Genomic DNA, 25,153 nt, shown 5'->3' with positions numbered 1-25,153 from the left:
AGCAATCCAGGCGAATGGTTCCGCAGGGAGCCGGGAGCAGCCTCGCCGACTCCATTCAAAAATGGCTACGTATGGAATGCCAAACGAAATGAATCATGGCCAAAATGAAACGAATTAGAGCCACGAACAAGGGAAGCGTCAATGGAGTTCACTGGCATCGCCTTCATCTCTGGCCTGGGAGCTTAATTCTACGGGCGGCTCCCCGTTTCCCGTTTCCCATTTCCCATTTCCCATAACGATTCTCTCGTTTGTCTGACAGCCAAGAGGAACCGCAACCGCAGCATTTTGGCCAAAGCATACACACCGCACTCCGCACTCCGCAGTCCGCAGTCCGCAGTCCGTACTCCGCAGTCCACACTCCTTTCGAGCTACCTAACATACTAATGGCTTTCAAAATCATGCGCCCGCCGAGCTGCTGCCAAATTGAATACGCATCCACACCACGCACCCCCCCGTTAGCCACCGACATAGCCAACTCAGAGAGAGGGGGAGGGAGAGGGTGGCGGGCCCTCTATGGACCGTGTTAATAAAAAGGCAGTAGTCCACTGGTCAGCTGAAAATTGAAAATCCCAATGAAAAACCCCTGCAAACAAAAAACGAAAAGCACAACAAATACCGACTGGGGGGAGGGGGGCGGATACAAAGCCCCCTCGAGAACAATGGCCAGGCAAGCATCCTGCAGCTCAGATAAGAGAGGGGCAGAGAGAGAGCGAGAGGGGGAGGGGGGAGGGCACATCCCTTTACCTTTACTCGAACACCCAATGCGAAGACCGTGAAGAGCGCCCTGACCCGTTTTGTGTCCATAAATGGATACCGATTGGATGTCGCTATAAAGCAATGAATGGAAATGTTTCAAAATTGAGGTGAATTGATTTGGAGTACTCTATGCTTCGATAGGATTTGGGATATTGGTATATTAAAACCATTTGGAGCGCATTTCAACGATATTCGATTGTGTCCATCCATTGTGCTGCTGACTTTTGTGGCGGCCCATAAGAAGAACTCTTTCTACTTGTTATTTTAAGTGTTTTTCCGTTTTAAGCTTTTCCAAAAATCCTTCGAAAGGTATTCGTATTGCCAAAGTTGGGGCTTTAATTACGAGAATGTATGGGGCTCTAATAATTCTTGTCGGAACCGCAGCTTAAAGCAACACCCAACCCACTTCCATTAGGGACTTGCCTTTCCTTGGCTCTGCTTTCCCTGACTTTCACTTCCTTTTCCTGAGCTTACCAGCCTCTGCCAGCCGCCTCGCTCCTCGAAGACAACGCCAATGTTTTCATTTCATCAGAATGAGTTGGGAATGTTTTTGCATGGAACTGCCGGGAGAACAGAACAGATGGAAGTTGGGTTGCCATTGTTTTGATGGCATGCCCGTACTCGTATTATTGTACATAACACGCTCAAGACGGGCCCGGGATCATCAGGGGTGTAGCTGTGTTTGGGGAAGTCTCTTTTGGGAGCTACACATTCGTACATTCGTATATTCGAATGTTTGTGCATTCGAGGGCTCTGGCCCTGGCCCTGGCTCTGGTCCTGGCTCAGGCTCCGACAACGCTTCCCGTCCTCTGTCTGCGGTTTCCGCTTGTTTCACATGCGACAACCGAAGCACAACACCGCAATGATGCCACGCTGTTCCTGTCGTTGTCAGCTCTAGCTCTCCATTCCATTCAGACCCATGCTCCCTCCCCTCCCCTCCCCTCCCCGGCCCTCTCCTCGGCTGCCATCAGAATCCTGTCAAAGGCTTTGCCTTGTGCTCTTGATTTCTCAATGGACTCCAAATGGTTGCCACTTGGAGGGCTGATTGTGTGACTTTTGTTTCGCATTCTTCGATTGCGCCTTTCAACAAGAGTCGGCTGCCATCGAGCAGGGAGCATCCTGCATGCCAGGACACTTTGGTAAGCGTCGTCTCGGCAAGATCCAATTCAAAGGAAATTTCAATTCCAATACGAGTAGCAATACGAGGCAACAGCATTGGTGGATGGAGCACGAGCAAAAGGGACTGCCTGCTGGGGTAAGGGAAATTGCATCGAGTGTCTCGGTGCCTCCCTCCCAGTCGTACATTTCCATGCAATAATGAACTGATTTACTGCAGACATCCGACGGCTGGGTTGTCCATTACACAGAAACCCCTAAGATCTCTACGTCCAACATCTTGAGGCTGCTCCTGCTGCCAGACTGTTTCTTTTGATTGAGTTTCGGACTGTTGTTTAGAATATGGAAATGGATGCAACACACCTTTCCTTTCCAATTAGATCTGCATTCAGGGGAATGCGGGGACAGTGCAGAGCCGCTGAAGGCGCAGGCAAAGGCGACCGAGCACTTAGTTGATTTGGCTTAAAACTAAAACTAAATCGAAAACTAAAACTAAATTTTGAGAAACTTTAACTCGGTTTGAACTTTTGCTAACTTCATTTAAACGCAGACAATTGTTGCTCCTCGTACGTACATATGTGCGCCTTTCTTTCTCGTCTCGTTTATCTGTTTCTCCATCACCCTTTCTTTGTCTCTCTCCGGGCATGAATTTGTTGAAACTTGTTCTGAGGCAAGCCACTGACAGCTGAGGAGCAGCCCCAAACCCAGAACAAAAGCCGACCAGAGCCCTGGACTTGAGAGCTTCACTGTTTCCGATTTTGTTGCCAACATTCCATTGCTATTGGCCCTTAAGCGCACCTGGGTGCACCACAGATCCTACACATATGGCAGTGGTACCCCAAAGATACCATGATTTATCATTCATTAATCCTTAGAGTTAGGAATTGTGTCTTGAAGGGGGTCTTGAAATACTTTCCAGTACGATACGCAGGGCGGACGGTGGGAAACGCTTTCCATGTTTCCATTATGCGTACAATGTCGAACTGTGTTTTGGCCTGGAATCCATTAGATACTCGTAACGTACGGGTGTGCATGGCTGTAATGGCTGTTGTTTGGCTTCCTCCTGGAAGCACAGGGCACTCCCTGCTCCTGAGATCCAATCGGACCACAGAGTGTGTTGCAAGGCCACAGCAACAGCGTTTTTATTATTGATTTACAAAAAGCGAAAAGCAAAAAGATGTAAAATCCAATTATGTGGCAGGCGGCGACACGGAAACAGAGAAACGCGCTGGTCTGCCATGGCGAAGGAATTCGAGTGGCCACTGGGTCGGATGGCCAGCGAGTTGCATTATGAGCCAAATGCTGCATTAATTGCTGCCGCCTGCCTGCGGAAAGGGCATCCACGCGTCGACTCTGGCAGCGGCCCCGGCCCACACGTGCCACAGAGCCAGGTGTCGGCCGCGCAGTGTGGAAAATATGCTTTAAAATATTTGCAAATTGGAATTTTTAACCAAATACCATTTGCGGTGGGTAAACAACGAATTTTACGCCCGGCTCCACTCGTAATTTCTGCGTAACAAATATTGATAGAGACCCCCGGGGGCCAGTGGCAGCCACTGGCAGCCAGTGGCATGTGTGTCTGCTTGTGTGTCTGCTCGTGTGTCTGCTCGTGTGTGTGTGTGTGTGTGTGGGGCCTGCGGTCTGTTATCTTTGGACGCACGCAGGCATATCACTCATCCGCACAGTGCCACGGATCTAGAGAGAGAAAGAGAGAGGCAGAGAGTGCTTAGTCTTCCGTCGGAGTGTCAACTATTTGGCCAGGCTGCGGTCCCGTTCCAGCCACTGGCCATGAAGAGTGTGCGGTAGTTTATGGCCCCCCACCCCAGTAGTACAGTGCGTTTCAATAGTATATCATACATATATGTAGCAGGAATGTTTACAAACAATTTATAGTTCGATTGTCTGCGATGATTCCATTCAATATTCAAAATACTTGCAGCATTCAGACTTCGAAGGGCCTATGGCCTCGAAACGCACTGTACATTAGATGCTTATGTTTTTGAGTGTTTGTTTGCCTTTGCCGCAATGCCGTTTATGGGTGCCACTTGGCTGCAAATGATTGCGCATACGCACGGTGGGCCGCTGGGACTAGTGCCGGGAGAACAATAGATTGGACGGCAAACAGCGACCAGCGAGCAGCGGCGGCTTGAGCAAGATTGAAAAACTGCAGAGGCCTGCAATGCCACTCGTTACGGAAGGCTGCGAGAGCCAAGGGTGTGCGAATCGAGGCATATATCAGGATTATGGGACACCAGAGCTGACCCAGTCCCTGCTGCACCACTGTCCACTTTGGATTTATATTATTAACTACATATGTACACACATGATGCGACCTGCCACTGGGCGATTTATGCTTTTAACCTCTCGCTACTCGCGATTCGCGACTCGCGACTAGCGACTCGCCCCTCGCTACACGGTACTTGTGCGTCTCTCGTGGCGCCTGCTCTCCGAGGGATCGTAAAATTTATGAGCAATCTGTGAAAGTGATCAAATTTATACCCTGTTTGCGGCTGTTACTTGGGCCAGGGCCCCACCATTATCAGGTCCTTGTTTCGGTCTGTTCCTTTCAACTATCCACGAGGTCTGATTGTGTCTGGGACTGGGACCTGCCCTATAAGGATTCCTCAGTCCTGGCATCCCTGTACATGTTGCGATGCCCTGCAAATCCATTTCATTAGTAGCAGTGTTTCCAATTTCAGTTCCCATTTGCCAGCACATCTTGCAGCCTTTCTTTGTGCCCATCCCTCATGCCCGAACTCGCTATCGCATGTGTTCGATGTTCCCGCCATCGTTGCCGTCCTGATGATTCCATTGTACAGCACATAAATCGGACTGAGAGCCGCGCCAAGGACACGGCTGTATGGGGGAAAGGGTCCTGCCGCACCAGAGTCACAGTTCACTTGGCTTTGGCTCCCGACTTGACTGCACTCGCTGCCTGACTGACTCCATTTGCACCCATCCATGTAGCGACCATGTCGCCATATAGCCATATACTATATATAAGGCTACACGGATACAGGGATACACGGCGACGGGCCTCTCCATTCATGTTGCTCAACATCTGTTGCCGTTCGTTCTTCATTCTTTCATTCACTCGTTTTTTTCATCTTTTTTATTTTCCATGAAAAACCATTTCGTTTCGCGCCTGACGGAAGTGGCAGCGAAATTGAATCGCAGGCTGTAATTTCCGCTACACAAAGGGCACGCAGCTGGATGATGATGATGGCGATGGCGATGGCGATGGCGATGACGGAGCTGCTCCAAGACCAGAACTAGTGCTAGTACAAGCACCAGGACTACCTGGGAAACTCTTTGAAATATTGAACACGAACTAAATGCTGCTGGCGCCCTGTTGCAACCCATTAGAGGAGGTTATTTAAAATTAAAAGCACCGGACAAGCTCGAGGAGCAGCCAGCTAGCAGCAGCAGGGGCAGTGGCAGTGCTGGCAGGATAAACCTTCCGGTGGGAGCTCTTTACCAATTTTGATTCCCCTAATGAACTGTCGGAGAGAGTGGGGTGTGGCACCTGGTCGCTGGTCGTGCACTTACCTCGTAGGAGCCGGCCGTGTCGAGGATGTCCAGGGTGAGGCTGACGCCGGCGATGGAGAAGTTGCCCTGGTGCATCTCCTCGATGGTCCGCTTGTACTTTGGGCTGAATGTGTTGTATAGAAACTGTGTGATTATCGACGTTTTGCCCACCTTGGCGGAGCCCATGACGACGATCTTGTGGCGGGCATTGGCCGGTCCGATGGCATCGTCCACCACATTGGTCCTGCCCACTCTGCATGTGTATGGGTGTGGGTGTAAATGGGTGTAAATGTTGGGTGTTTGATGGGTGCGGTGCGTGCGTGTGTGGTCGGGGAGGCAGTGGGGAGAAAAACGTGACTTGAGTGAGTTAAATCCGATGCAATTCAATTAATTCTTATGCTAGTGATTCATGATTTAATATCCATCCCACTCCCACGCCTCCATTCCTCCTCCATTTCTCCTCCATTTCTCCTCCATTTCTCCTCCATTTCTCCTCCATTCCTACTCCTTTCCTGTACTTTCCCTTCTTGCCCTCCTATTGCTTTGTGTTTATTCCTTTACCCGTGGGGCGGACTTTATCCCCTGGGCGGCTCATTAAATCTGCGCGCTACATTTAAAATTAATCATTACGGCAAACATCGGAAAGCGACAGCGACAGCGACAACTACAACTACAGCTACAGTAACAACCACAACGAAGGCAGAAAGCAAACAAAGGGCCCAGTCGGATCTCCTTTATATCCCCTCCATATACATACGCACATACATCCTCGCAGGGAGTACCTATGTCCTTTATATATGGCTCTGTTTCAACTGGCGCTTCGTGTTTCGCTGTAAATTAATTGGGAATCGAGGGAATTCCATCACCAGCCGCTTAAAGTCAATTCCGCTTTAAAGTTCTGATCGAATCTGAGCGAAAAATGCCATAAAAATGAAAATCTTTAAAATAGTTGGATCGCTGGCAATCGCTGTCGCTGGATCAGAAATACTAGCACATTCTTCTGGGTTTGGTTAAACTTCTCGTTTATTTGACCCTTTACAGGGTAACCTCTGAACTTATATAATTTTAAAACTAATTAAATATTAAAAATAATTGCTTGGCTCCACAGATTGTGTTTCATAAGGAGTTTGTACAAAAAGAATGTATGTATCTGTGAATTATCCCTGAATGCAGAGGATACATCCTCTGTGTTTTCACGAAATTTGAAATTTGTTGTAATTTCTCGCTAAAGTAAAAAACAAACATTTTCTTGAGAAAACTTACACAAAGGCCTAACCCCCTCATCTGCATCCCACGTGCATCTGCGATAGTGCGTCAACTCTTCTAGGGTTAAGGTTCTACCAAGTAGAGTATAGCCTATAGATCTGGTAGTTGCAAAAGATGACCGGAAATGCAGTAGGAGAACGTCAGAACTGATATCGAATCGGGAAAATGGTCGGGAATGGCTGAATGGCGAAACGGGAGACGCGACAGGCCAACCAGCGGCGGGATCATATTTGATTTTAATAAGCGCTATTCTGTCCGTGGCTCCGTCGGTTCAGTTGTGCTGGAGCCTTGGGGCCCTGCCAAGGATTCTATAAATACGAGTATTTCTTTCCTCGACGCCGAAACTTGTGGAGGGGGCGTTACGTTGTAATCAAAGGCCCGAGTGAAAGGAGGAAACGGCGAAACAAAAGCAGGAAAAACATGAAATTCTTGTCCTGACAGCCGAAACAAAAGGAAAAGTATGCAAACTAAAAGGAAACAGAAGGCAGGGAAAAGGGAAAAGGGGCAACGATGTCCGGCCAGGAAATCAGGCGGGGACCGCCCTGTCCGCGACTCTTTCCATTTTCGTTTTACCCTTGTCCCGTGTGCCGTGTCCCCCGTCCCGTGTCCACCGTCCCCTGTCCCGTGTCCCTTTTCCCACTTCCCATCCTTCATCTCCCGTTTTCCTGTGCCTTTGGGTGTCTTCCATGTCATTCTTTGAACTTGCGAAGTGAAGAAATGAAAATGTTTGCCCCAAAGAAAAATGCAAAGATTCCTGACATGTACCCGAAGGACTGCCACCTCCAGGAGGCAATTGGGTCTAGCCCGACTGTCGAATATGAGCGGCCTACTCATCTCGTCCTGGACTCCACCTGACCACTACCCAGCCATTGTCCTTCTTTCAGGGCCAGGGCCAGGGCCAGGGCCGCTTCTGCCGCACTCGACATTTTTCCGGTAAGCTTGGAGTTTGCGACCCGTTGGAAATTCCTCTGCAATTATTGCGGACAGCGATTGGAGTTGGGCTCACCCCCGCCCCGCCCAAGACTTTGTGACACTTTGGCTGCCTCGCTGTCAGACTTTCTGTTTGGCAGCTCTGTTGCAGATGGTCCTGTCCGTGTCCCACGTCCCACATACCACATCCCTCGACCGGCAGCAGCTGCGGGCTTCAAAGGGGAGCCCGGAAAAACTGGTGTAAGCTTTTCCGTCTTTCGGCCTGTCACTAGAGCCCCTTCGAAGTGTGGCCGGAAAACTACATTATTTATTGTTATTAGTTGAGCTTTGAAATGAAATCGTTTGAGTTCTGCAACTAATGAGAAGCTTTTCTTTCAGTTTATTTGTGCAAGCCAATCGCCAGATGGAAACATGATGGAAACACTACTTTTCTGTACATATATGTAAATATATATGTTGTGGTGTTTCCGGCTCCCAACTGTTGGGTTTCTTCAGTCAACTGGCATCTAACAGCTGATTCCTGTCAAAATTTGAACAAGCCATTGCCATAGCCATTGACAGCAGACTTTCTCGTGGTTTGAGGTGGAAATGGGAAAAAGTGAGCTTCGTGCACTATTTTTGGCGGACGAAAACCAACACTGCAAGGCTAAGCCTGATAAATACTGAACGAACTCTGCCAGCCAGCCATTTCTATGGTAAAAAAGTGGTTCCATTTGGGCACCGGGCTCTGAAACGTCAGGCGGAACAACAAGGTTGCAATTGTGTGTGTGTGTGTGTGTGTGTGTGGGGGGGGAGTTACGGTTATGGATTTTGCATGCATATTCCTGCCCGTATAGGTGTGTATGCGTACATATGTACGTTGGCAGATGATAGCGGAAAGTTATTTAGCCATAACTTACTTGTCACGCTTCGGCTTATCCTCGTTGTTGTCATCCTTCATGAAGGACGGCTGCAGGCTGAAGCGTCGACGCAAGTGACGGCCACGCATCCTGCTGCTGTCTCTGTCTCTGCCGCTGTCGCTGTCGCTGTGGCTCTGGCTGTCGCTTTGACTGTTGCGGAGTCCGTCTCTGTTGCTCTGCTGCTCTGCTGCTGGTTCCCCAGGCAGGCCGTAAATCAACGTCTCAACGACGACGGCGACGTCGACGGCTCTCTCACACTCGGTTCTCTTTCTGTTTAGTGTGCCTTTATGCTGGCTGTCGGCGTTTGCATAAACAGCAGGAACTTTGTTGCCGTTGCCGTTGCCGCTGCCGCTGCCGCTGTCGCTCCTCTGCCCTATGCTTGGCTCTGCTTTGCCCTGCTTGTCTCTGCTATCACTCTGCTTCGCAGCCTGCTTTCCTCTGCTTGGTGCTGCTTGCGATGCGGTGCGACACGACGCGACGTTTTATTATCAGCAGTAAGTGTAAATGTATTTGTAGCCGTAACGGGCAATGGTTATGGCCACGCTAACGCGGTAGTTGGGCCTTAGTTTATTATTAGCCCCGTTAGCGTTTTCCTTCGCACACTCTCTCCTTCTCTCTCTCTCTCTCTCTCTCTCTCTCGGTCTTCCAGTGGTATGCAAATATTTGCCTGTTGCTACTCGCCTGCTGTTTCTTCTTTCTGCTCGTCTTACGTTTCGTTTTAATTACGTGACTCGATGATAATTTTCCTCGCCAATTTTCGTGTTTACCTGCAAATTGAAAATGTTTGGATGAGACAAAGCCATAAATTACAAATGCCCCACTCAGGGCCCCAACTTTTGCCTCTGTCGCTGCTTATCCACCGTGTCAGCATTTGTAAATTAAAATTAAAACGAAAACCATTTACTAAATAAAATAAGAAGCCAACAACAACATGTGCCATACAAACAAGAGTTTGTTCGGCCTTCTGCCGAAGCATTCGATACCCTTTAACGAACAAAAAAGTGGCAAGAGTGTCAATCCAACTCTTCAGCACTGCTTTCACTGCTTAACACAACACAATTCCAGGCAGTGCAGGCCCTGAAAAAACGAGGTATTTTTTGTTCAATTTAAAGCAGTGTATTACGATTATTTAACCCTTTGCTACTACATGTGCTATTTCTGCGCTTATAAGGTTTTTTCCCCGTACATGGACTGGTCTTGCATTGCCTGAAATGGGTCCTTACTCCAACTGCCTTCTCCGAAACAGGGTGCACTGAAAACGAGCTGAATTTCTGCGAAGTTGGCAAAGTTTGGAGATAATTAAGCAGAATGGATTTCACGGGTTTTCCTCACCCACTTGGCCATTTCAGGAAACACGTCCTGGAAATGACTAACAAATTTGTGCTTTTCCTAATAAAAGACCCCTTTAATAATACAATTTTACCCACGATATTAGATAATATTAATTACCTTTTGGGGATTCCGCACAGGGCATCAACACCACTTTTATTTTCTGGCCCCATTAGGGTACAAACAGGTTTGCGGATAAACGGAGGACTTGGTCGGAGACTCGGATTGTTGCACGACGAAAAATGTTACTTGAAGAGCAACATAATCTGGAGAACACACACTGACACACAAACACAGCTGCAGATACAGCTACACAGATACAGAGTCCTAGGAGGCACCGCGCCGCATAAATGCCTTGAAAAAGACGCGGAATCGTATCTGTGCTGAATATTTTACACTGATCCGCACTTCTCCCATATTCCATCTCGCCTGCGGCTGTCGTCTCTTGTGGCATGTGTATGTGTGTGGCACATTGAACTGTATTTAGCACAATGTGCAACAAGCAGCAGCAGCGAAGGAAGGAAATCATTTGAAACCTCCTTGAAATCTCATTCGGAGAATGGCTGATGCGGCACCCAAAACCCAAGACGGGACTCAACACACAGCACACTTCAGAGCGATTCAATTATAGGACATTATGCACACTTTGTGCCCGACAAGTGGATAAACTCCATCAGAGAAGACAGTGACAGTGACAGGGACAGGGACAGGGTATACGGATAGGACAGAGGATGTGCACCATATACTTTGATTTAAGAAAGTACTCCATGTGTTATAGGACAATTATTCGATCCTGTTTGATTCCCAAGAATTACTGATTCCAGATCTGCATATGTTTGAAATTATGTGGGGAAGCCCCTACAGATATCGAATAGGCTTTACCTTTCATAAATCTCAATTGGCACGATTGATCTTTTGGGTTCTTGTGGCATGGCCCTCGTGGGAGAGCATTTGAGATACGCGGTTGCGAAACTTTCTTTTCTCGTTCTCGTCGTGAAAGTCGGAAAAGCGCTTGAGCAAGCCAAACTTTTGACGCTGTATGGGTGCACGAGTATCTACGTCCATGGGCACTTGTGTGCGGGTCTGTGTGCACGGAGTCTTAGGACGAGTTGATCCGAAGTGCAAGCGAAACTTTGGTAGCGGCTTAGGAGGCCAGGCCCCCAAATTTGCTCAAGCTAAACGAGTTGCGGCATATTGACTGCAGTCAGCCGAATAAATGGATTAGCCCACGCTAGACCACGCTGGGAGGGAGCAGCAGCCGGGGGAGAGGAAGCGGAAGTCCTGGCAAGAAGAAGGTAAGAAGCGAATCGCCTGCCTTGCGGCTCTTCCTGTGCATTGTCTAGGGTCCTTCGCTTTACTGGCTGTGCGGCTGCGGCTGCGGCTCCGACTGCGGCCTCTGGTTTCCTCCGCCTCGGGCTCTGGGTTTTAGTTTTTTGTAGCTCTAAATTAATTTGTCAGCCTTTTGTTGGGGCTCTTCATTTTGTTTTTTTCCCCTTGCTTTTGTGCCACCTCTGTGCTGGGGAAAGTGCTCAACAAACAATGCTCCCCAGCCTAGAGCCAGAGCCCTTACGAAGGGCTAGAGCAAGAGCAAAAGCTCAGAGTTCAGAGTGAAAACGATGAAAAAAGTGGTTACTTTTCAATGGCTCTTGAACAATTTGATTTGCATAAACTTTTGCGAAAGTCAACGAAATTGCCAATACGAAATTTACTGCATAAGGGGGCAAGAGGTCAAGGGGACAGGGTCTATCCTGGTTCCTCTCTATGGTCGTCCCTTTGGATCCTCTCTGAGCGAGAACAGCAATGGAACCGACTGTTAACCGTGATGAAATTATACAAATTATGAAATTATATTGTACATGAAATTATATTAGTGCAGTGAACAATGCCAAATGGTGAATTGTAAAGAAGGACACTGCAAACAATTTCGATATACACTGGCAATAATAATGTTATCCGAAATATGCTTAACGAATCAATTGACCCGAATTGTGTCATAGTTGGAGACGGATCGACTAAAGGGTTGAGTGCGGAACTCGCAGGATTAAACAGTCCAAAGAGCACAGTAATAATTTGGTACATTACCTTTCACATTTGGTATATGTTGAACTCATTTAAAATCCCACTAAAATGGAGGATATTCTTCATTCGAAACGCCTGCTTTTCACTCTTCGTCCCTCTTCTTTTCATTTTATTATCTGGCACGAATGAAAATTCGATGCAATTTATGAATAAACGGAACGATAATAATAATAATAAATTATGAAACGGGTGTTGGTGGGGCGGTGGCTGGGCGGCACAGGGAGATCGTAAAAAAGAATTTCGAAATAAATAATCGTGAAAACGTAGCAGACATTAAACGAGGCGAATCCAAATGGAATTAAACGAGATGCGACGAGGCATTCGACGAGGCCTCAATGGAACAAATTATTTCGTTTTATTTGGCAGTTCCTGGAAAAGGGTATCGGCCGGGTATTCCCAAAAGTCTGTAGCGCCATGAAGGAAATCATTGCTCACGTCTAGAACGCGATTTGGTTGACGTGGCCATTTATTTTGGGCCATGGCAAGTCCCCTTCTTGGCCATACCACAATATATGCCTTTATTCCTGCCATTGTCGCAGGAATGATCGCTCTGTTGTTGGAATTTGGTATGCCTGGTTCCGGGAACCTCCTCCGCACCCGATTTAAAGCTTTCAGCTTCTTCTAACTTCTTTTTTCCGGCTGTTTGGCCAACTGCAATTTGTGTTGTATGCGCCAGATGCCAGATTAGTCCACAAACCCCTCCAACCCCACCCAACCACAGCCCAAGGCGACTCGGTATTTGTTTGCGAGTTTGTGCTGTGGGGCTGTGGCTGGGGTTCGTGCCCGGCCCTGAATGCATTGGCTCATCTGGTACTCTGGTACTCTCTGGCAGTCTGGGCCAACTGCAGAAACTGAAGGAACTGCAGGAACTGGAGGGTGTGTGCCAGGCATTCGAAGCATCCAAAGCATCTAACATTCAGCATCCACCATCCAGTAGCCAGCTTTCAACCAGGTGCAGCACTAAAATTGAAAGGCATAAATACTTATGTACAAGCATAAAGCTCCCCATGTACACGGGTTTTCTATGAGCAGGTGGATTGGTGGGTGGATGCCTGGATGGGTGGCCGCGAGGCTGGCTGCGATTCTGGGCTTGTTGCCGGGTGCATTAGGACTTGAGATGCTCTTCAAAAGAGCCACAAATGTTGCATGCATTTCCCCGTGCCACCGCCTAAACCTACGCCCCCACCTCACCCACCGCTCCCGCCAACGAATCCGTGTCCGCCTCTTATTTTTGCTTTTGTCGTTTGCCAGAGATCGCGTGCCTTATAATTGGGTGGGTTGTGTGGATTACAGGGCAGAATATTTCACAATTCCATTGTATAGAGCGCTTCTCCGCAGTGCCCAACGAAATATAGCTCCTACAATTGATTTCCTGGAACGGAAACTATGAAAAAAGTACCCATCCAAAAATGAAAAACGACAAGCGGAAATGCTGTAAGACGTGGCAACGGCCGCGGCTCTACTCTTATGCCCGGTGCTCAGTGAGTAAATCCTCTCCCTCTCTCTCCCTCTTTTCACACTAAGAACAGCTGTTATATCTCGCCTGCGCCAGAGAGCGCACACTGCACGAGGAAGAGTGTGTGAGAGAGGGAATGAATAGGCGCATGTAAGGGGCAGTGCAGCCCCCCTATATGTACATATATAGAGATAGAGGTTTTCACGCATCTTAAAGTTTGTAAATTCCACAGATGTTCGCTCTTTAAGGGAGAAACAAACTCGATCCTGTGTGAGGGTCTGTGTCCTATAGTCCCCATTTCTTATAATGGAAAATCTCTGGCCTATTCACAGCGAAGTGCAGGGGTTCGCGAATCGAAAATGATTACTGAATTTCCAAATTTTAGAGAATTCATGGCCCCCACGCAATTACGAGGGCCGGCTGATTATAAAGGGGCCAGAAACGGAGGGAGGCGGAGGCGGCAATTGATAGAGCAACAGGCAGACAGCATGCATCAAGGGGAAAAAGAACAAACAAAAGATAAACATCAGAATTCCTTTGGGGCAGCAACAGAAATTTCCTTTCCTTTCCTCTCCCTTTTTTCCTTGTATTCACTCGCGGTAGAATGCTAATGAATCAGTGGCATGGGGCATGGGGCATGGTGAACAAAGAGGTAGGACAGAGGGGAAAGTGGCAGTGGCAGTGTGGAAATCTGATGAAAAACAAATAAACAATCAGGGCCCAGGAAAGCACAAGAAAAGAAAAGCAAGAAAAGCAAAGAAAAGCAGTGAAAAGTAAAGCGAGGCGAAATGAAAATGTCACAAAAGAAACAGCATCGGGACGGGCAATGGAGGCCTGGGCCCTGAAATGAGGATGGGAATGAGATTGGGGGCATGTTCTACAGTAGACAAATAAATGACAAAACAAAGCCACACTTTCGAAGAGGCAGCCGGGTGGATGGATGGCGGCATGAATCCCTGAATGAATACGAAAGGCCTCTAAATAGATATGGCTGCTCGAATTTTGGCTCTGTTCTGTTCAGTTTATTGACTCGAAAGTGCTTAAAAATATCCTTCGACTTGGGCTCTGCAGAGAAGTTCAACAAATCCAAGCACTGGTATAGACAGAACACACAATATTTGATGGGTTTCGGGGCTAATCGCAATTGGTAATTGGAGAAGGGTGAGCAGTTCTTTTGATATTTGGCAATACTGGAAATTTAACCTCAAGTAAACTGCACTGGCATTAAAAGGGATTTACAAAATATCCCTATGATGAGTCGAACAGATTAGATAGCACACTTTTCAGCGCATTCCGTTCAGATGAATGGCCGCAAAACTAAACAAAAATCTGATTCAAACTCCTCACAATCCAATCTAAATTCGAGCTCTAAATATTTGTATATAAATCAGCCTGAACCCAATTTAATCCCACACCCATCGCATATCCCGAAACCAAAACCAAAACCAAAACCAATTTCCCATTGAATTTAACTTTTCTGTCACCTTCCACAAGGACTTGTCCGATTCCCGATTTCAGAAGTCTTTCCTATCCCACCAAAGTCCATAATCAAACTGAATTTATGAGTGGGAATAAGTATAGATTCAGTTTAAAGAGCGGCCAAGCCAATGACACTGTCCCCGTTCCCGTTCCCATCCACGCGCCCCTTCTCGTGGTGGAAACTTTTTGTTGCAACTAAATTGATTTGAATATTTATGAGAGGCAGGCGACACACTTTGATATGCCACAGTCGCACAGTTGTTGTTGGTGCTCCACCAGGGAGGAGGAATGGGTCCTAGGGGGGGGTGGGGGTTAGGGTAGATCGGCTTAATCGCAAAGCCGCAGCAAAACGAGGGCTCAAGTAATTATAAATGCCATTTTGTGTCGGTTTTGTTTAGCATGAGGAGGAGATAAGAGCAGTCGGCCCCCCTGTCAAGGCGGAGACAAAGACAAAGCACATGGAAGGGAGTGCGAGCGAGACAGCCAGCCAGCCAGCCAGCGAGGGAGTGTGGCAGAGAACTGGGGGCATGCATATTTATCATTTATGTAGGCACAAATTTGTGTCTGTGTCAGGAATGACACGAAAAAGGCAATTTAAACATACACACATCTACAACCTTTACAGCCCTGCCCCATCGGTGGTGCCCCACGCCAGGGCATCGGTGGGGAAGGGCGTCAAAGGGGGGGAACGTAAGCGGGAGAAGGGCTCTCCGCATCGCATCTCCTTTCTGTTTCTGTTGCCGCCGCAGGCGTTACACAAATTTCACACACACACACTCATGGCCAGGGCCAAGCCGCACCCGACCATTCAGCCATCCAACCATCCAACCAGCCATGGCCAAAACGAGGCACCCGCACTGTCAACAGGCAAACAGCCAAACAGCCAAACGGGCAACGGCACGAGCAACAGCAACAGCAACAACTACTGTTAATGCTTATCAGTGGCAACAAGAATCGAGCTGACGGGCGGCGACTCCAGTGCCAGTGCCAGTGGCAGCTCCAGCTCCAGCTCTAGTCCTGAGTCCGGAGCAGGGCTCTCGTCTGGTGCCCCACAGTGACGATGGAGACCAGCGGAGCGTCGCAGAGGAGCCAATGACCCGAACAGCCAAATGACATTCCGGCCCCTACCCATACACGCACACACAAATACACAAACACACGCACACGCACAGAAACAGGCAGTGCAGACACACACTTTGTTATCAGACAGGGCCATGTGTGGCGCTTGTTGCTTGCCACAGTGGGGCAGGAGTGCCGGTTGCGGGGGCAAAAAAGGCGAAAGGAATTAAAGCGGCAAATTGAATTTTCAACTTAAGGGCTTAAAAAACAGAATGAACTTTGCCCTAAATAAGAGTAAACTCCGCCTAGTCTACTCCACTATTCTTGGTCCTACGGAGAGTATGGAATATATTCATTAAAGCTTCGAGTCGGACCCCAGTGTGGGGCAAGATAGTTTAGATGGGTTGCACTCCATTCAACTGGGGATTAGGGCAACTTGTGTCACATCAAAATGGAATCCTTGTGCTCCTCTTTTGGCTCTAGTTTTCCTCTTTATATTTCTATTTTCTTTGGCCCACCGTGCAAGAAGCGGTTGCTTTTCGCCAAGTTTTTCGCTCTAGTTTCCGTTTCTTTTCGCGAAACTTTTCCCCCTGTTCAACTCCATCTTGATGCCTGCAACAGATTCCGCCGATGTCTGCCCCCAACGTACCAGTGCGGAACAGCCAGCACAGACAGCAGACAGAGCACAACAGATACGAAGAGGAGCGGCAACAATGACAACGACAACGATAGTGACAGCGGCAGCGACAGCGACAATTTGTGAGGATTTTTATAGACAAGCGTCTTTGTGGAGAAATGATGACCCGGTCTGGTAGGGCCATGGCTAGGCCTCTCCGCCGGACCTCCCACTCGCCCATTCGCCCATTCGATGGGTGTGCGAGGGAGCACTGTGCGTGCTTGTACTAATGAGACAATTTCCACTAGTTTCGTGTGCGTGTGTTGACTTAAATTGTATCCCCTAATGAACTGTCCCCGCAGCGCGAACGCCGCTGACTTGTTGCTGTTGGCCCTGTGCCTGTTTCTCAGTCGACAAACCCCTCGAAGAATCCCTACACCCACACACCCACCCGACTTCGAGTCCGACTACTATCCGCTCTCATGTGACATTGTTGCCATTTCAATTAGTGTTCCAAAGCGAGTGTTCCAGCATTCGAGTGGCAGCGAATCAGCGAACCAGCGAAAAGGCAAATGGAATCAGTTCTGGGCCGATATTCAGGATGACTGACTGATAACCGACTCCTAACATTCGAGAAAATCTGAAAGATTGGTTTGTTTTGTTTCCAATTCAAAGGAAAGGCAATCCGAGTTTCGCACCAACATTGACTATAAATTCCAGGAAAATCTGCAGCCTCCACTATTATTAGATATTTTCCCATTTGCCATTTTCCATTTCCCATGTGCTGCTTGCCATATAAATGTGTGGCTGCTGCAATATACATTCCATTCAATTTATTCAGTTGGAATTCCAGTTAAAATTTCTAGTGAAACAATTAAAAGATTGAATAGCTTACTTTAATTGAAGCATAGTCCATATATAGGTCTATATATTTCCCTAGATCCTCGTCTCGAACTGGTATTGTGTGTAATTCTTTTTCGATCATTTGCTGGATGGCCTGGAGGCCTCTCTGGAGGTCAATCTGCCTGACAGACGATGGGCTCGAGCCAGATAGACACTTGGGCTGGCCTAAGAGCCCCTTCTTTATCTCCACTCCACCTATGTTTTGTTTTGCCCCTGCTGGGTGTCTCCCCTTTTCTGATTGAGCTGGTTTAATGGCAGCCGAAAAGGAATTTATGTGTGTGTCTAAGACAAAAGGCCATTAAAATAGCAAGAGGCAGCTGGAGCAGCGGTGGGGCCACGGCCACACCTCCCGGGATGAGCCATAAAGGAAGCCATTAACCGATCTGACTTCATGGCCTATGCCAAAAAATGTATCAAAAGTGTTCCACTTCATTGGATAGCATCTCCCAGCTCTAGCCCATGAACGCTGCTCCAGAGAGCATTGTGGATCCCCAAGAAGTGATCAGAATGGAGGCACGGGGGTATTGCCATGGCATTGATGAGTAATAGGCCCAATCGCCAGTTGTTGGCCCTGACAATGGGGACAAATGCAGGCGCAAACGCAAACACAGACAGCCGCAGATACAGATACGATACATGACGGTTTATCTGGCGGGAGTATAAATATTTTATCGCATTATCGATTGCGATTACTCAGTTAATGAATTAAACACACATACTCGTATATCCAGATATAGTCATGCATACTCCTAGAATACACATGCCCGATGCCCGATGCCCGATGAGCAATGTCCAAAGATGACACAAATCTATCCGTTCACAAAATACAAAAAAATTACAAAAAACGAAGAGAAAAAAAGATAGAAAAGGGAGTACCTAGGCATTCGGTGGAGGGATTCCTGCTCCTCAGCAAGCAACTGGGACAAGTGCGATAAGGAGGCGGCCAATAATGGCATAATAATAAATCATCGCACACAGACACCCATGTGGAATTGTCTAGCTCCTCTGGAGTCGAGGCCCCACATACCCTGCAGATTAGAGTTGTTCTTCGATTTGCATTGTCTTTCGATAAGTTATTCAAAACAATAGTGAATCCCCAAGCGATCCCTTGGATGTTTTCCTGCCAGATATTATGATGCATGAATGGGAACGATCTTCCTCTCCATAATTGGAAGAAGGGTTTGGAAGCATGGAACGCGTTGTAACCGCAATCCCGGACGCACAACTCTCCCGTTTCCAATTTCCCGCTGCCGTATAGCCCCATTCCCACATAATTTATGATATAATATCACAGAGAGAGAGAGAGAGAGAGAGGAGAGTTCACAGCGAAAACGAACGGACGAATTTCATTGAATTAATTATGACAAGCGATGAGTTTATTTATGATCAATGTAGATTACAAATGAATTATCGTTCCCGGATCGATGGATGTTGCGGTAGCTGAGCGATATCTACTATGGCTGGAGGCGGGTTGTAGGTCTGCTAATCTTTCGAAGGGGAACTGCACACATATCTAGAATACTCGTAGTATTGTATTCCATCCCGAACTTTCCTTCACACAAATTCACAAATTTATTTGTTACAATAAAATTACACGCTTATGCTTGGGCATTCAGTTTATTCGATTGATAGAAATAAACCACAAAATATTGAGAAAACCATTCGAACTCCGATTGAAATTTCGAAAGCAATTAATGGATGATTGAACAATCGTTGTTTACCTGCTTTTGGGGGTGTGGATTTCCTGTGCAATTTTCTTTTCGGCAACGGATTGCTTTTCCGTTTGTTTGCTTGCCTTGGTTTTCAGTTAATGTTCATAAAACAATACTCTTAATTAGTTGCACTCACAAAAACACAAAAAACAATCTTGCAATTGATCTTCAAAAAAAAAAAAACCAAAAAATTATGTTTCTTAGAACCAGAAGATGCTGAATATTTGCGACTGAGCTCGGCTCTGGCTCCGGATCCGGCTTCGGCTCTCACTGTGGCTCCGTCTGTTTGGATGCTCTGCTTCTGTGGCTCTGGCTCTTGGTTTTGGCTCTGACTCTGGTTGTTGCTCTGGCTCTGGCTCTGGCGCTGGCTTAGCGGTGCCAAGACAACACGCTGCGTCGAGTTCCCGGGAAAAACTGAAACTGAACAAATGTTACACTTGATGCATGCGCTTGGCGCTCGGTGCTCGGTGCTCGGTGGTCGGTGCTTGGGGCTCGGTGCTCGGCGCCAGGCGGTGCCCGAAACTCAACCGAAATCGGGACGGAAGCCGAGACACCGTAACGTAACCGAAACTGAACTGAACTGAACTGAACCGAACCGAACCCGGGCCCGACCGAGTGTCTGCCTGACTCCCGAAGTGTGCCAAGGTGAGAGCCGTTTCGGCGGTGGGGTGCCAGGGAAAGCGCCACAAGTGCATGCCCAAAACGCAGACGAAGGAAGTGCCAGAGCCAGTGCCAGTGCCAGTGCCAGTCCCAGTCCCAGCCCAACGTTGGCCAGAGTGGAGGCGGAGGCGGAGGCGGAGCGGGGTGGAGGCAAACGTAGAGGCCTGGCAGCTGGCTGTCAGTCAGGCAGCGGCTGGGGAAGCGTCGGTCGTACCGTACCCGAGCGAAGCTTTGGCTGAATGGAAGCGGAGTGGAGCCACGAAGCTTTCGCAGCCAGAGCTTTCCTCGCGCTCGCCCTCGCCGACTGGCCGCCTCGCCGCCTCGCCGAAGTGTTTGTATGGGCGGATGGTATGGTATGTGGGCGGGTGGGTGTCAGTTTAGCTGTGTGTGGAGATGCAACAGCCTCGAAGTTCCCCTTCGATTCCGATTCCTGCTGTTGCAGATACAAATACTAAGAGATAGGATTGATGGGAGCTACTCGCATTTGATTGGTTTCTAACACGGGAGAAATATAATGAGCCAAACATATAGAACCAAATGGTTAGAAATAGATAAATTGGAAAGATATATACGAGTGCTATATGTTGTCATGAAGGAAATGCCGATGCGTAGGATGCTGCATAAATATTTGTATAGAAAACAGATTATCGTAAACAGATTGAACAGATATGACTTTAACTAGATAAATCGCAAAGGTGCATATAGTTAAATATCAACAAAAAAAAGATATGTAAGACTTCGTTTAGTTCTTAGAACTGAAAATAGGCAGCAATAACAAAAGAATGTTAATTAAATTAGGTCTGTTTTTATCCAAGTTTCACAAAAATGTTCAAAATAACAAAAAATGTACTTTATGACTTCAACATTTAACATGTTTTATCTTTATTTGTATCATTCATATTTTCCATTAACAGATTACATTTTTTAAAATCATTCTTCATTCTTAGAAATCTCAAGCTATAATTCATCATAAATGCCTCCTCCTCCTCCATAGGCAACCCTTGTATATCATGACTCAAGACATGTCTTTGAAACCTTCGCCTTCAATTAAATGAGAAAAGTCTAAAATTTCATGGAATTCACATTGTGGAACTTTTACGGGAGCTTTGTCCCTTTTTCTGTCGGTGTAAAAACTGCAATTTGTATATTTTATTTATTAACTTTTCGATTTAATTAAGCTGTACAACTTTTACACATACCACAAATTCTTTGTTCAGACTCCCCTTTATTTGGACGCCCCCATGCGTATACGTATTGTTTATTGGATTATTTGATGCATACAAAACAGCACGCAGGCCTCAGTGGGCAAAAGATGAAAAGTAATGATTGCCGCCAATGTCCAGGCTTATTGAGGGGTGCCCACAACCGGCGTAGATGACATTCGACTGTATACGGTGCATACGTATGTCCTGGATGGATGGGAAAACTACGATACATTCCAGCTCTTAGGAAAAAAAAGAGATAAATGCACGAGATGCGATAAAATGTTCGTTGGGGCACGATAATACGAAGGGGCAAGCTGCAACCGGAGAGTCTCTCTGCTTGAACCGGGCAGGACTCAGGCTGCCCACGTGGGTTCTGGCCACTTTGCAGGCCACCTTGAGCCGTGTTCCGTTTCTGAGTAACCGTAGCCTTTGCTGTCGCACCTCTGCTGCGGCAAGGCTTTGCCTTAACCCCTGCACCGATGCATAGGGGGCATGGGACAGTCTCGCAGCTGAAGTTTGTAATTGCAGAGTCGTAAATCTGTTTAAATTAGCTGTTAAGCAGGTTGTCTGCACGATGAAGTTGCATCCGCCATATACCGTTACCGTTACCAGCAGCAACAAAGCAGCCGCCTCGTCTACCTGCCTTACGCCTTATGCCGCATGCTGCCTACTGCCTACTGCCTACTGCCTGCCACTTGATAGTTGATAGTTGCAGGCGGGCATCGGCTTGTGTTGGCGATATAAGCCTGGGCCCGGGGCCTCCATCTTCTTTGTCATAAGAAACTTATGGTGTGCTCGCCGTTGCTCAGGTTCCCGCTGCCTGACCCCTGGATTCCCACTTCCGACTTCCCACTTCCGACTTCCGGCTTCCGGCTCCAGGTTATGGGGCGCAGTGTCTGGCCGGATAATTGCCCCCGCTGAGAACATCATATCGCCACCGTATTTATTTACAAGCTGAATGCAAAGTACTCGTGTAGGAAAGCTGTGCGCTCCATGAAATACCTCTCTACTGTCGAATTGAATGGCAAAACGATGGTTAAACGGTGCCAGGAGCAGGCCTGTGGCTGGCCAGAAGTCGAACAAAGTTGCAGCAGCCGTGCCCCTGGGGGAATGATCCCACTTCGCACAATTTTGTATTTCCCACATCCACTTGTGCTCTCTCCATCGCTCTCTCTCACTCTCCGAAAACTTTTTAATTTCCATCCGTACTCGACCCTGAAAGCGACAATTGAATGAAGCCGCAGAGCAGCAGATTCCCATTTTCCCGGTGACTACAAAGTCTGCTCTGTCGGCTGGGCTCTCCAGGTGTCCGCAATGATGGTCTTGAAATGGAAAACAGTAGGCACTTCCCCCAGGATATCTCGAAGAGTCTTACTTACCTACCTACCTCTCTGGGAGGCCACTTACATACATCGAGCCATTCATAAGTAAGACGTAGTGGCCCACCGTTCTGCAGATACCCCCAGTATAGCCAGAAAGTTTCTTCAGCCTAGCATCTGTGATCCTTGCCCGGCAGAATCCAATTGATTGCGATCCCCACTTGTCCGTCAGTGTTTAATCTTATCACAAGTGAAATAAAGCAATATATTTGATCAAAGCTCCTTCTGCGCCATCCATGTTGGTAATCTCACAGCCAGCGTGTGGCAAGTGGGGCTCAGACAGCGCAGATTTCGAATGTGCCGAATGCCACACCCGCACCAGCACCACCATCACCCCTACTGACCTTCATCATGTGCCCCTCGTCCTCGTTCGCCGTCTTGCCCCACACAACAATCACATCTGCTAACATGCAAATCAATGTTAGCTGCAGCATCTGCCTGACTGTCTGACTCTGTGTATGTTGCCCCCCCGCCCCCTACTGCTGCTGCCACACCACCGTTCGTCACCATTGATTCGATGTGTGGGCCCAGTCGGTAAGCGGCTTGTATGTGCATGGCATGCAACATTTTCGCTTCGCCGCTCACTGGGAAAATCAACTCGAGCCCCTCCGGCCCATTCGTACTCGCCCCTCGCCCCTCGCCCCTCGCCCCTCGCCCTGCAATGCCACACATTTCCCCTAATCTAGGCCCCCCCTCCACCGCCGCTGGTCCCATATTGCCCAAGCATTTCGAAGGGCACACAAAAAATGTCGATTATGATTCCTGGGGCATGGAATGCGATGAATGCGGCGTGGGATAGGGATTCTATCGGGAGACCATCCCATTGGTCAGCGTAGAATTGTGGGGTAGCAGAGAGAGGATAGTATACGATGGGATAGCGGAAAAAAAACAGGAATATGGGATTTAAGATTGTTGGACAAAATCTAGGAAATGGCGGGTACACATAAGGAAAGCATGGTGTATTATGGCATAGAACTTAATATATGATAAACGAAAGTGAAGAAAGTAGAGAAAGTGATAGATTTAAAGAAAAACATGTGTTGTGGCTCCGAACCCAATCAAATTGGTTGCTGAATTGGTTGTACACCCGGTCTTCTCGTTACGTTTTGCACTTGTCGCCTGCCGCAATGGCTGGTTGTCTGTCTGTTGGCTGTCCACCTGCAGGCCCCTGGTATCCGGCCCCCAGCCATGCCCCATGGGCACCCACCATGCTGCCCAGTGCGAGCAGCATGTAAATGAAGTCTCGCTGTGCCTGTCTATCCACCATCCATCCATTCATCCATGTGGAGCCAGACTCCGACCCCGACCCCCGTCCAGATACCGGCTCTCCGTCTGTGCCACATGCCAGATGGAAACAGTTCAATCATAATAAACTCCAAGTCAATTTTTAATGATACAAAAAAGACAAATGTTCGTCTTTCTCACACTCTCTCTCTCCCTCTGTCTGCCCCAATCTCTGGGGGCAAGCACCGCATAAAGCGGCATAAATTTGTTGCATATGTTTAGGCGGCAGCTTGGGGAAAGCCGAAACCGAGGCTCGTTGCGGAGTTCCTGTAAGTCCCAGTATTTAATTTTAGGAGCTGAAATCGCCTTCAATAAAATGTAATAAATTCACAGCCTGACGGAAGTTCGATTAATTCCGGGGAGCCGTTTGCTTGCTCCCTAAATTTGGATTCATTCATCAGGTCTGGAAGTCGTCTATTCAATGAAATGAATAAGTCTGAATAAGCTCTTTTAAAATATTCCAGTTTTATGAACATCCTGTTACCGCCATGGAAACTAGGCAGCCTTCATTTATTTTCAGTGGAAGTGCAGTGTCCTGTGATCAAAAGGATTGCATGGAAGGACTTCAAAGTTTTCAGAATCTTTCGTGCTCGAGTCGAACGATTTATCCTGGGAAACAATTGGAAGGTGAGACAAATAAAATATGAATGAATTCCAGGGAAGCAAGTGGGCTTGCATTCATTCGCTGAATATATTATATTTTCGGATGAAAGACATTCGTCATATCATAATGTCGGCTTGCATTCACTTTCACATTCGCACAACTGGAGGGAAATTATTAAATGTTACAGTTCGGTAAAAAATTGGATCAAAAGGGATTGCCTTCGTCGCCGCCTGCCCGCGACTGACTGATGATTGATTCGGTTGTGATTTAAATGGTCTCGCTTGAGCGCTGAATTATTAATGACGTCGTTGCCGGATTACGGCCTCCCCTGGCCACAGAGCTCTCACTGCTCTCACTGCTCTCCTTCCTCTCGTCGCTCGCCCAGGACTCTGACTCTGCCGATGTGGTGGAGCCTGTTTTTTGTTTGCCTTACAATAATTTTATGGGGCTATACGCGCCCAATCCCATTTCAGCTCGTTAGCCACGGCGTATACGCAACAAGGTGGAACGCTTACATTTGGTCAGGGGCGTGGGCGTGGGCGTGGGAGTGGACGTGGGCGTGGGCGTGTTGCGAGAAGAGGAAACAAAAATAAAGATATAAATATAAATAAAAATGTGTATAAAACTTTACGTTCAATTGATTTCAATTTCGTTTTAATGAATTTTGCGGCCTCAGCGCAATTTCTGGTCGAATCCCCCAAAGAGGAGGCGACTCCACTCCCCGCTGTGATTGGGTGTGTACCTGCATCTGTATCTGTATCTGTTCTCTGTCTGTCCGTCCCAGTGTATCTGTACTGCGAGTATACATAGTTTGCTTTCAGGTGTTTATTTATGCCATTGCTTCGGCACAAACGTTCAATTAAAATTTCAATTATTAGCTGGCAAACAGAGAG

At 47.7% G+C, this 25,153-nt stretch overlaps 1 protein-coding gene across 1 annotated transcript in view; it reads right to left on the bottom strand.

Moving 5' to 3' along the window:
* LOC6598333 (ras-related protein Rap-2b) overlaps window positions 1-19,502 on the bottom strand; it is a 28,089-nt gene extending 8,587 nt beyond the window's left edge. Inside the window, exons 1-3 of the mRNA XM_002023425.2 lie at window positions 19,138-19,502; window positions 8,496-9,262; window positions 5,422-5,653 (exon numbers count right to left, since the gene is read on the bottom strand). Of these exons, the coding sequence (XP_002023461.2) occupies window positions 5,422-5,653; window positions 8,496-8,584 (321 nt within the window). The 5' untranslated portion in view covers window positions 8,585-9,262; window positions 19,138-19,502. The remainder of the gene's footprint in view (window positions 1-5,421; window positions 5,654-8,495; window positions 9,263-19,137) is intronic.
* Between the last annotated feature and the right edge of the window lie 5,651 nt (window positions 19,503-25,153).

Source organism: Drosophila persimilis, unplaced genomic scaffold (assembly GCF_003286085.1).
Source record: "Drosophila persimilis strain 14011-0111.01,24,50 unplaced genomic scaffold, DperRS2 tig00000579-arrow-pilon, whole genome shotgun sequence".
Lineage (NCBI taxonomy): Eukaryota > Metazoa > Arthropoda > Insecta > Diptera > Drosophilidae > Drosophila > Drosophila persimilis.
Note: the sequence above shows the minus strand (reverse complement) of the source record. Positions and strands in the feature narration are given on the sequence as shown.